Source organism: Eptesicus fuscus, chromosome 1 (assembly GCF_027574615.1).
Source record: "Eptesicus fuscus isolate TK198812 chromosome 1, DD_ASM_mEF_20220401, whole genome shotgun sequence".
NCBI classification, from domain to species: Eukaryota; Metazoa; Chordata; class Mammalia; order Chiroptera; family Vespertilionidae; genus Eptesicus; species Eptesicus fuscus.
In genome coordinates, this window is record NC_072473.1 from 136291706 (window position 1) to 136303956 (window position 12251).

At 38.9% G+C, this 12251-nt stretch overlaps 1 protein-coding gene across 1 annotated transcript in view; it reads right to left on the reverse strand.

The window, feature by feature from the left end:
• Nucleotides 1-3801: 3801 nt before the first annotated feature.
• The window catches only part of OTC (ornithine transcarbamylase), a 56323-nt gene continuing 47873 nt past the window's right edge, over nucleotides 3802-12251 (reverse strand). Inside the window, exons 9-10 of the mRNA XM_008153041.3 lie at nucleotides 10692-10829; nucleotides 3802-3861 (exon numbers count right to left, since the gene is read on the reverse strand). Of these exons, the coding sequence (XP_008151263.1) occupies nucleotides 3802-3861; nucleotides 10692-10829 (198 nt within the window). The remainder of the gene's footprint in view (nucleotides 3862-10691; nucleotides 10830-12251) is intronic.

Sequence of the window (12251 nt, forward strand, 5' to 3'; positions counted from 1 at the left end):
CTTCCTTTAAGCACTTCTAGACTCAAACAAAGATGGATAAACCCTGATGAGAGTTTTTTTCTAATCCCTTTCCCCTTTCATCTGATAGACCCCAAGTCCAGCAATTGCCCATAACTTTGATGTATTTCATATAAGTGTACATTCCTGCCATGCTTTGCTAAACAAAGAATTTAGTCACCTTGATTAGATTTTCAGACTTGCTGGCCTCCATGATGCAGTTTAGCAAAGAGTCCTGGTAACCAGAAAAGTTGTTGCTTGCAAGCTTTTTATCATTTGTCACCATTTGGTATTTTATCTCCCTACCCAGCTCTAGATGTCTAAAAGAAAAGCAGTATAGTACAGACCTCTGAAAAAAATCATTTTATGGTTCATGTTAGATCAAATTCTCTATAAACAGAGCCTGAGATAAGGATTCTTGTGCGAAATAATTTAACGAGGAAGCACTCTCAGGAGAAGGGAAGCAAGTTAGCTACAGGGCAAGCTAATCAAGGATGTGGACTTCTGGTGATGGGATGAGGGTGAGAGTCCAATTTTGTGGGCTAAGTGGTTCCGGGTGTCTCATTTTAATCAACTACAAGGTGATATTGAAAATATGTTTCAATGTAAATAGTTGATAGTAGGGCCCTGGTTGGTTTGGCTCAGTGGATAGAGCACCGGCCTGTGGACTGAAGGGTCCCGTGTTCGATTCCGGTCAAGGGCATGTACCTTGGTTTCGGGCTCCTCCCCAGCCCAGGCCCTGGTCAGGGCGCATGTAGGAGGCAACCAGTCTATGTGTTTCTCTCACATTGATATTTCTCTCTGTCTTTCTCTGTCTCTTCTACTCTCTCTAAAAACAAAACAAAACAAAAAAAAAATGGAAAATATTCTCAGGTGAGGATTTAAAAAAAAAAGTTGATGTTAGGGCCAGCCCTACCAGATACTGGCCCTTTATGTGACTTAAAACAAAAAAGTTACTCCTTCCTCTGGCTGTAAGGCCTGTAAGGAAGCACAAGATTTGGTAACTGAAGTACAGACCATGTTTTAACCCTTACACTTTTCACTTGAGACCTTTGCACAGAGCACAACTTGTATGTCAGTATATAGTGTTCCTGGTTGTAGGAATCTGATCATTGTGACTTGACTGTTTTTTAATTCTTTGATATGGCCTTTCATATTAGTCAAAAGACATCAGTCCTACAAAATTGCTGAGTGGTGCCATGTCTCAAGACATGCTCAGCCATCTCCATAATCTAGACATTGATGAGAGATTTCAAGACAAAAAGGCCCTCAAAAGAATTTGTTATGGATACCCTCTCTGTATGCATTCATTATTTTTATCACATGAGAAGTTTTGCATTGAAACTTTTGTATTAGTTGAAGGGGTCCTGCCATTTTAACTGAGGTTTTAGTGTTGCTTGCATATGAGGTCTAATCTAACATTGCCATGTTAATCTATGCACATATTTCTGCCTAAGGATCTTACAATAGTCAAGTCATTAGCATAATATCCATTAGGAATATCTGATTAGACACTTATCACTGGGGAAAAAAACCCAAACAACTGATGATCTTCCATGACCTTGAAATTATTGCAGGGTAATATCTTGGTTTTAACTTCCAATGTTACAGTAGAAAAAGCCTAAAAGAAAGGAACTCTTTGACTAGTTATATTAATAAAATGGGTAGGATCTATTGTGTACACCAGAGACCCAAGGGTCATTCCTAGAGTTTTTGTTCATCTTTTTTTTGTTGCAGTGGTTACATAGAAAATGGAATGAGGGAGGCAAGGGTAAAAATAAATAGGAGGTAAAAATAGTTTGGGAAAAATTAAGGATAAATTTTCCTTTCCTGTTTTCTTTATTCTTGATAATATAACTAAAGTCTTCTTAAGATGAAAAATTAAGAAAGCAAGTAAATTTCTACAGATTTGGGTTGAGAAGGATATTAAATTGGGTGTACATAGAAAAGGAAGCTTTGGGGCTTTTTGAAGGTAAAGTGGCTGCATATTGGCAAGAAAATGTTTATAAGTTCCTTATTATTGAGAGACTGAGATTATACCTTTCATTTGATTTAAGTAATAACTAGTAAAGAGATGAGAGCTCATTACCATGGGGGACCACTTAGGAAGTAGAAGGATACTCAGGATTGTGTTTTTTACATTTAGGCAGTTTCAGGGAGAGTCTTAACAATCCACATGACACCCTCTTGTTAAATCATTCCTATACCCTCTGCTGAAAAAAGATAGTCCGCTAAAATCTACTCTTTTTTTTCTTATAAACTACCATAGACACAAAAGTCACCTTTGATATTTACTAGAAAAAATTATTGCATCTTCATTGCAAATTTAATTTGTAATTCATCTCTTAGTCACTCATTTAAGTCATAGATATCTGCTGAAAATATCAATCAACCAGACTGAAAGCATTCTTCTAATGGGGGAAATATAATGTAAAGGTAATTACTTTTTTATCCTCTGTAAAATACATTGTTTTTAAGTTTCATTTATGTTACTTAAATTTTAAGTAAAAAATTTCAAATTATATCATAACTAGAAGGCTGATGCACGAAGATTCGTGCTAGAATGGGCTTTCCTTTCCCTGGCTGCCGGCACCGCCTTTCCACTCCGGCCCAGCCCCTTTCCACTCAGGTCCCGGAACTGCCTCTTTCCGCTCAGGCCCTGCCTTCCCACGCTGCCCAGAGGCCCCGAGAGACCAAGGGTGGGGCAGAATGCCCACGTCTGCTCTCTGTGGGGTCCCGTCACTCAGCGCCCATGTATGCAAATTAACTGCCATCTTTGTTGTGTTAATTTGCATATCACTCCTGATTGGCTGGTGGCGTAGCGGAGGTACGGTCAATTTACATGTTTGTCTATTTTTAGGTAAGATAATTCAACATTTCAAATTTTAGTCACCTACAAGAGACACCTAGCTTTAATTACATGATAATAATCCAGTAATGCAAATTTTATTCTGAATAAAAACTGGAGGAAACTGGGCTAAAATATGACAAATAGTGGATTTATGGAAATATCCAGTGTGTGGTGGGAGTAGATGCATGATAAGCACAAACATGAAAAAAAATTGAACTGATCCTGCTGAAGAATTTGAACTTACGAAAATGTCACTCACTCCAATGGATCTTACATTCCTAGCCAGGTATCCATAGTTTTACCTCTGTTCACAAATGTTTCCTTAGTGTTGTAACATTAAGTATTCATTACAGAAAAGAGATGTGTGCTCTAGAGGAACCACCTTCCCACAAATCACTGGAAAAAACTCCAGAGTTTGGGCATAGTTATAGCTGTTTTCTAAGAATTTCCTCATCTGCCTTCATAAACGAATGCCTGTCTACCTCGTTTGCCTGCAAATTGCAATATATCAGTAAGATGGTTCATTTGGCTTCTTTGTTAGTCCTGAGGGATATGAGCATAGCCCACAGATCTACTAGCAGCTGACTGCCTGGTAAATGTTTACTTATAAATTAGCATGGGTGATAATTTATTAAGGTAATAAGCATAGATTACATTTAATGGCTTAGACATTATGCATTATAAACACAGTATTTCATGTTTAGTTGAGGCAAATGTATATGGTTATTAATATGGTACCTAAATGTAATTCAGAAATTTTGAATTAGAGGGTTGATTAAGTCAGTACTTAAGGGCTTTATGAAAGTTTCACAATGGCAAAGCAATATCATATTGTTCCCCTATTCCATGTATCAGGATTTGTTTATTTCTCTTGGATTCTCTTCTCCTTCCCCCATAAAAGACTCATTCTGTTACTGAAGAACATCGGTTCTCTCTTGACAAGCATCACAGCATTAAAACTTTGGCTTCTGGAGCTGAGGTGAATAATCTGTCAGCAGGGACACCATGACAGCCTAGGATGACACAACAAAGAAAGAGAAAGAAAGAAATGGGTATTAGCAAGAGTCTGCTTAGGGATCTAAGGAAGAGGAATTGGGTTGCTACTTTGAATGCCTGTGGTTAAAATAAGTTTTCCCAAAGAAACCATGAGACAGTTCTGATCTAATATTTATTTTTATTTAGATTTTTTTAAAAAAGGTCACGAGAGATCAAACTGACACTAATATATGCACAAACACCATGCTTACTTGGGCCTCATTCCAGGACTAGTTGAAATGAGGTATCATGGTAGTAGCCATGATTAGATTTTCCAGTCATAAGTGAAACCTAGTTGTTGGCTGGTTTTTGAGAAATATAATTCCTCCCATCCTCATGTTTATTCTGTGGTTTTGGCACTTGTAATCTACATCAGATGTAAAATGATAAAAGTAAATCATCTGGGCTAACAAATAATGTCTATCTGAATCTGAGCCCTCATGAAAAAAAAAGTATAACCAAGGGTATAGCTTCCCATTAGACTATCAGCTACAAATGGTAATTTTCACTTTTACCCTTCCCAACTTCCAATATTATGGCAATAGTAATAATATTAAACAATGATGAATGTTTGTTCAATAAACAAAAATGTTTATTGAATGTTTACTATGTGCCAGACTAAGTGCCTTATCATGTTTTAGTGAGTTAAGAAATATTTGCCAAGCTCTGTGCTAGGTGCTGTGGTAAGCCAGAAAGAAATGTTTATGCATTATTTCACTTAATGAAACAACCTTCTAAGGTAGCTTCTGTTGTTATCATTTATTCAAATCTACCCTGGTAATAATAGATAATACAGAACTGGGTTTGGACCCAGATCTCTGACTCCAGTCTTAAGAGGTATTTTTACTACCTTACAGGTACTTGCTGTTTCTTTTCTACCATACTCCACATGTATTCCTAGCCTATATCAGAAGTGCAGGTCTTATATTTAAAAGGGGTTCAATGAGTATATTTGTTGAGCAGTAACCATGTGCTGGGCCCTGTGCTGAGTACTTTATGTGAATCTTACCATTTAATATCCTTTTCTACTGTGTGAATTGTTAAGAGAGATAAAATATAGATGAGGAGACTGGGGCATATGTATTTTAATGTGTGGTGGTTGTAAGGGATGGATCTGCACCTGTCTGTCCCTAGACCTTGAACACAATGTTCAGATTACTCTTACCTCATTTAATCTTCACAATCTTATTATGTTGTTTCTATTTTAACCCCATTTTTATTAATAAACTGGGTTTACAGAAGTTATGGTACTTGATCAAGATTACAGGGAGGCAAGAATTTAACTTGATTTCCAAAGCCTATATTCTAGAACAAGTACCCTATATTGCCTTCAGGTTACAAAAATATATTGTGCACATATTTAGGGTATTTGCCAGGCACCATTCTAGGTATAACAAAGAACATTACAGTGAAGATCAATGATTTAATGGAGTTTCATTATAGTGGGGAGACAGACCACAAACAAATAAAAGGTCAGGTAGTGATAAAAGCCATTAGAAAATAAAATAAAAATGGTATAAATGGACCTGGGGAACCACTTAAGAGTGGATGGCCAAGGAAGACCTTGTTAAAGGAATGACATTTAAATTGCTATCTGAATGACAAGAAGAAAGTAGAAAAGCTAAATTCTGGGATTAAAAACATCTTCCAGGTAAAATATTTTAAGCTTTTTTATAGGTTATTGGGATCATATCTCAGTGGTTTTATTTTTTTGTTTTTGTTCTTAATTGTCATTGCATATATCAAATTTATTTTTAAGAGTAAAATCTTAGAAAGTCAACTTGGAATACAGTTTCCAGATTTAGCTAAAAAATAAATATAGACAGGTAGTTAAATTGGCATTTAGGATAAACAACAAATTTGTTTAACTATAACTGTGTTCCAAATCTTGCATGGAAAATTAGCTATACTAAACAATTATTTGTTTATCTGAAATTTCATTTTAACTGGATGTCCTGTATTTTATCTGGCACTCCTAACATGAAAAAAAGAAAGACTATAAAATGCTTACTGCAATAATGGAAATGTTCTGTCTGTGTTGGAAAATACAAATAGTGTAGCTGACAGCCACATGTGTCTATTGAGCACTTCAAATGTGGTTAGTTTTCTGAGGAATTGAATCTTAAATTTTATTATATTTTAATTAGTAGAAGTTTAAATTTAAATAGTCACATGGACTTAATAGCAACTGTATTGGATAAGAAAGTTCAAGAGGAAAACCAGTATTGTGCCTTTAGAACATCCCAGAAAAATCTAACAAGAAGTGCTGAGCCTAAATGCCATTCTAAATAAGCTGTCTAAAAATAATTTCTTTGCCTATAAAATAAGAATTTAGACTAGACAGTCTCTAAGATCTCACTTGAAAATACTATGCTTTTATGAACTGTACAGGCTGCAGGGACTGCAAAATATACATTTTTTAAAGCCTCAATGCCTAGCAGAGGGCCTGGCACACAGTGGATGTTCAGTATATGATTGCTGAAGTGAGCTTAACTCAACGGGACATACAAATCATCTAGGTTAGAAAAATAAAGAATGCATCATGTGTGATAGAATCTATGGCAGGTATCACTAGTCAGCCATGCCACTTTTTCCCATACCACAGGCAAGCTTAGACCCTTCTTAATATAGGACTCTAAGTAGCTTATTGATGATATTGAGGGCCTAGGATTAAAAATTATTTGCCATCTATATAGCTTGATCTACAGGAAACTGTGACCTAGAGATATAACAATTATCTTTGAATTATAGACTCTCCATCCTGAATTTCTAAAAGGAACTATTTTAACAGATTTTGGTTGATTTATCTTTGTAACTTCAATCATCTTCTGACAAAGAATAGGGCTTGACTGAAGAGGTGAAACTAAAACTGCCAAAGGATGTCTGGTCCAAGAAACCCACACTCAAGTCCCACATCCGTAGCTAACTGTGAGTGAATCAGATCTGTGTTCCACTGTAGCATCCTAGCCCGTAAAATAAGGAGGTTGGTTTAGATCAGGTGTCCTCAAACTACGGCCCACAGGCCACATGCGGGTGCTTTTGCCGTTTTGTTTTTTTACTTCAAAATAAGATATGTGCAGTGTGCATAGGAATTTGTTCATAGTTTTTTTTAAAACTATAGTCCGGCCCTCCAACATTCTGAGGGACAGTGAACTGGCCCCCTGTTTAAAAAGTTTGAGGACCCCTGGTTTAGATGAATTCTAAGGTCTCTTCAAGCTCTGAAAACTAATGTTCCTAGGTTTACTTTATTCTAAGAACTGTGCTCCCTCAATATACTGAATGTAATAAATCTGTAGTAAATATATGACAAAGAAAAACAAGAATAGAACTTGAGGAAAATTATTTGCTATGTTTCTTCCTGAGGTATATGGTTGGATAGCTCATGTATTCTTTTTTTTAAGCATTTGCTGAGTGAGCATATTATCTGAAGGATGATCAAAGCATCACTTTTCTTTCTTCTTTTTTATATTCCCTATGGATGCTTGCTATTGTCTGTTTAATATGTGATTCCAGTTTTTATGTTCTTTTGTTTGCCCACACATTTTCTTTTTCATCATCTAGATCTTTGCTCCTTAAAATGTGGTCCACGGGATAGAAGTATCTGCATTACCTGGGTGCTTGTTAGAAATGCTAAATCTTGGGCCTCATCTCAGACCTACTGAATCCAAACCTGCACTTTAATAATATCTCTAGATGATTCAAATGGAAATTAAAGTTTCAAGAAGCACTGGTATATGTGGCATTGCAATTGCCATCTGGCCAGAGTTAGCATCCTGAAGTGCCAAGCTATAAGGTACAGTAAAAAAAAAAAAAATCTTCCCTCTTATTAGATATAACAAATTTTAGGCCCAGTATACAACTTTTCATTGTTAAGGGAGTCATGACTGGCTTTCAAGCAGCCATAGTAGAGCTTGAATTTCTGCTGGTCACTGTGTTGGATCAATAATGAAGATGCTGATGGTGATAATTATAATAACAACTAGAGGCCCAGTGCACGAAATTCGTGCATGGGGGCAGAGGGGTGTCCCTCAGCCCAGCTTGCACCCTCTCCAATCTGGGACCCCTCGAGGGATGTCTGACTGCCTGTTTAGGCCCAATCCCACCGGACATCCCTCTGACAATCCAGGACTGCTGGCTCCCAACTGCTCGCCTGCCTGCCTTCCTGATTTCCCCTAACCACTTCTGCCTGCCAGCCTGATCACCCCCTAACCACTCCCATGCCAGTCTGATTGATGTCTAACTGCTCCCCTGCCAGCCTGTTTGCCCCCAACTTCCCTCCTCTGCTGGCCTGGTCACCCCTAACTGCCCTCCTCTGCAGGGTTGATCGCCTCCAACTGCCTTCCCTTGCAGGCCTGGTCCCTCTCAACTGCCCTCCCTTGCAGGCCTGGTGCCTCCCAACTGCCCTCCCCTGCTGGCTATCTTGTGGTGGCTATCTTGTGTCCACACGGGGGTAGGATCTTTGACCACATAGGGGCAGCTATCTTGATCTTGTGTGTTGGAGTGATGGTCAATCTGCATATTACTCTTTTATTAGATAGGATAAAGGCCTGGTACACAGGTGGGGACCAGCTGGTTTGCCCTGAAGGGTGTCCTGGATCAGGGTGGGGTTCCCTTGGGGTGTGGAGAGGCCTGGGCGAGGGGCCTGTGGTGGTTTGCAGGCCAGCCACACCCCTGGTGACCCAAGCAGAGGCCCTGGTATCTGGAATTTATTTACCTTCTACAATTGAAACTCTGTATCCTGGAGTGGAGCCAAGCCTCCTGCTCGCTCCGTGGCCGGCAGCTGTTTCTGTTTGGATCTGTTTACCTTCTATAATTGAAACTTTGTATCCGTGAGTGGAGGCCTGGGCCCACCAGAGTGTGTGGAAAGCTTGGCTTCCTCTGTTGCCGGGGAAACCCAAGTCTCCCTTCTGGTAGCCATCTTGGTTGGGGTTAATTTGCATACTCACCCTGATTGGCTGGTGGGTGTGGCTTGGCTGGTGGGAGTGGTTTATGTAGCAGAGTGATGGTTAATTTGCATATTACTCTTTTATTAGAGAGGATATTTACAGTGTATTATATACCATATTAAGTGCTTTACATTTATTATTTTAATGCTTACAATAACTTTATCAACCCTCATTTATAGAATCCTATATAATAAAAGCCTAATATGCTAAGTGTCCAACTGTTTGTTCGACCATTTGATCAGCCACTATGATGTGCACTGACCAGCAGGGGGCAGACGCTCCAACCAGTAGGTTAGCTTGCTGCTGGGGTCCAGCCGATCGGGACTAGGAGAGACAGGCCAAACATGCCCTGGAGCCCTCCCTCCACCCTCCATGGCCCTGATGTGCACCGCTGGGGTCCCTCGGCCTGGCCTGCACCCTCTCGCAATCCTGGACCCCTTGGGAGATGTTGGAGAGCTGGTTTCAGCCCAATCCCTGCAAGCCAGGCTGAGGGACCCCACCTGCTGGAGGGATCCCGCTCACTTTGCAGATGATCTTCGACCTGCGGTGCTGCCCCAGGTGCGGCCAGCTGGGGAGGGACCAAGGAAGGCTGGCTCCAGAGCATATCTGGCCCTTCTCACCCAGTCCAGCCCCACTGGCCTCCTTCTAATTAATTTCCTTTCAATGTGCATGAATCCGTGCACCAGGGCACTAGTAGATAAATAATTAGCAGATAGTTCTTTTCGCCTTGGTTTTCACTGCTCAGAGGTTGAATGCTATAGATTACATTTCCCAGACTACCTTGCAGCTAAGGGTGCAGACATGCCCCTTAGCTGCTTCTACTCAAGACATGAAGCCATAAGTGAACTAAATGTAGTAGAAACCATGATCTGGAGATTGGATCTTCTGGTCCATATACAGAGATATCTGGTCTAGCATTTAGTTTCAAAGGCCTTAGTTACAAGGTTATGGGTGGCTGTGTCAGTGCTGTTTTGGCTACAAAAGTGCCACAGTGTTGGGCAATTTTCCTGCCTGTGTTGTTTTTGAATGTGTGGTATACAAGAATTTGCTACATCTTCTTTCCCCAGATATTCTGGGAACCGCTTAATATCTTTTAATAAATTCCTTTCCATTTACCTAGCTAGAGTAGATGCTATTGTTTGCCAGTAAAACCCTGGCTTGCATAGTAATTGAGATCATTTAAATAAATAAAGGCTAAAAAAATGATGGTAGTAAATCATAGCATTCAGTTATCCAGAAAAGAAGGTAATGTTTGAGATATTGTAAAGCAGAGATTTGAGGTTAATATTTCCTAGAATAGCAGTGATAAAGATGAAAGTAGTAGCATTATGTTAAAGAAATCAATAACTTTTAAGTTAGTTTTGCTGCAAAATATACCATACCTAAAAACAAATGTGCATGTATGGCCAAAGTCAAGTAGAGAACCAAAATAATTATCTAGGCAAGTTATGAAAGGAAGGGAGAGGAGGAAGGAAATACAATTACTTTAAATGCCCATTTTATAGCAGGCACTGAATAAGGGCCACTATATACATTCACAAAGGGATTATAAAATAAGAGTTATAAAAACTATATTGGTTGGCAGGCAATGCTGGCTGGTGATCCGACTGATCAAGAGGAGTGAGAATTTCAATTAAAATAGATATATTTGGAGTGAGATTAGTTTTACTCAATTAAAAGATACTATAAATGATAATAAGCAATAATAATCTGTTATGAACTTTCTGTAATAAATAGATGCCATATAAGTAAGTAAAGTAGTTGGATAATCTCAGTTGCTTATTATTTGCCAAAAAGCATGAATGACCATGTTAGGGCCATAGAAAGAACTCCTTATTCTCCATTCCCAATTTCTTGCTTACCATGATTGTCCATTTTCTGTTTTCAGCCTCTGGGAATACTAGTGATCGTGGAGAATAAAACACTTCATCATCAACTTCTTCTGGCTTTCTGGGCAAGCAGTGTAAAAATGTCCAGTCAGAGGCAGCCACTTCAGCAGTCTAAGGAAAAAATGGGGATAACTCAGTTTTCTGGTACTCTATCTAGGGGGACAGTGGACATTTCAATAAAGAACTCTATGAGTAATATGTGGTTGATAGCAAAAGTGACCAATTATCCCCCAATATATTTTAGAAGTTACTTTTATGTGATTGTGTTATATTTTGAGCTTATCTCCAAATTATGGTGTTTAGCACTTGAAGCATACTTTATTATCACTTAAAAATAATTTTGAAGAAGAGCGCTGAGATAGGAGTGCATTAAACAGGATTATGGGCACTATGTACTAGATATTTCATTCTTAATGCAAATGTCCTAACAGTTTTAATTTTCCCCAACAGTTAATTCCTACAAGTTACATTTTCCCATCCATTTCTGTTGTTCACTTATAAATTCAAAACTATATTCCATCATAATTTCTTACCTCAGAATTACTGCTTTTGTACTTAAATTTTGTTTTACCTTCCACTCTAGGTCTAGGTTCAGAAGTTCTGAGTTTCTAAATACTGGAAAAGTGACAATGGAAAAGAATAACATTTGAACCTGTCATATACCAGTGAAAGAGGGATAAATGGTGATGGAATGAAACTTAACTTGGAGTGGTGAACACACAATGCAATATGAAGGTGGTATAGAATTGTGCACCTGAAACCTATATAATTTTGTTAACCAATGTCACCCCAATAAAATTTAAAAAAAAATCTCTATAAAAAACATTTGCCACTTATATGACAAGGGATTGGCCATAATATATAAATAACTCCTATAACCAATAATAAAAGGCAAAAAAATAGAAAATGGGCAAAGGATATAGAAAAAGACACAACCAATAAACACAAAAAAGATATTTAATTTTAATTTCATCAGTAATCAGGAAAATACAAATTTTGAAAAGCATGAAATACTGATTTTTAAAGTTAAAAATGTAAATAACTAAAGATGGAGAAAGTGTGGAGAGACTATAAGCTGTAAATCCTTTCTGATGGGCAATTTAGCAGCATTTCCCGTTTTAAAAAGTATGTGCTATTTCACCCCAAAATTTTTCATCTAGGGATCTATTCTCCAGTAATCCTATATAATAAAGAGGTAATATGAAAATTGACCCTCACACCTTCACACAAGATGGCCGCCCCCATGTGGTCAAAGATGGCTGCCCCCATGTGGTCAAATATGGCCACCACAAGATGGCTGGCAGGGGAGGGTAGTTGTGGGCAATCAGGCCAGCAGGGGAGGGCAGTTGGGGGCAACCAGGCCTGCAGGGGAGGGCAATTAGAGGCAACCAGGCCAGCAGGGGAGGGCAGTTGAGGGGGGTGTGGACCAGGCCTGCAGGGGAGGGCAGTTGGGTGTTACCAGGCCTGCAGGGGAGGGCAGTTGGCGGGGGACCAGGCCTTCAGGGGAGCAGTTAGGCATCAATCAGGCTGGCA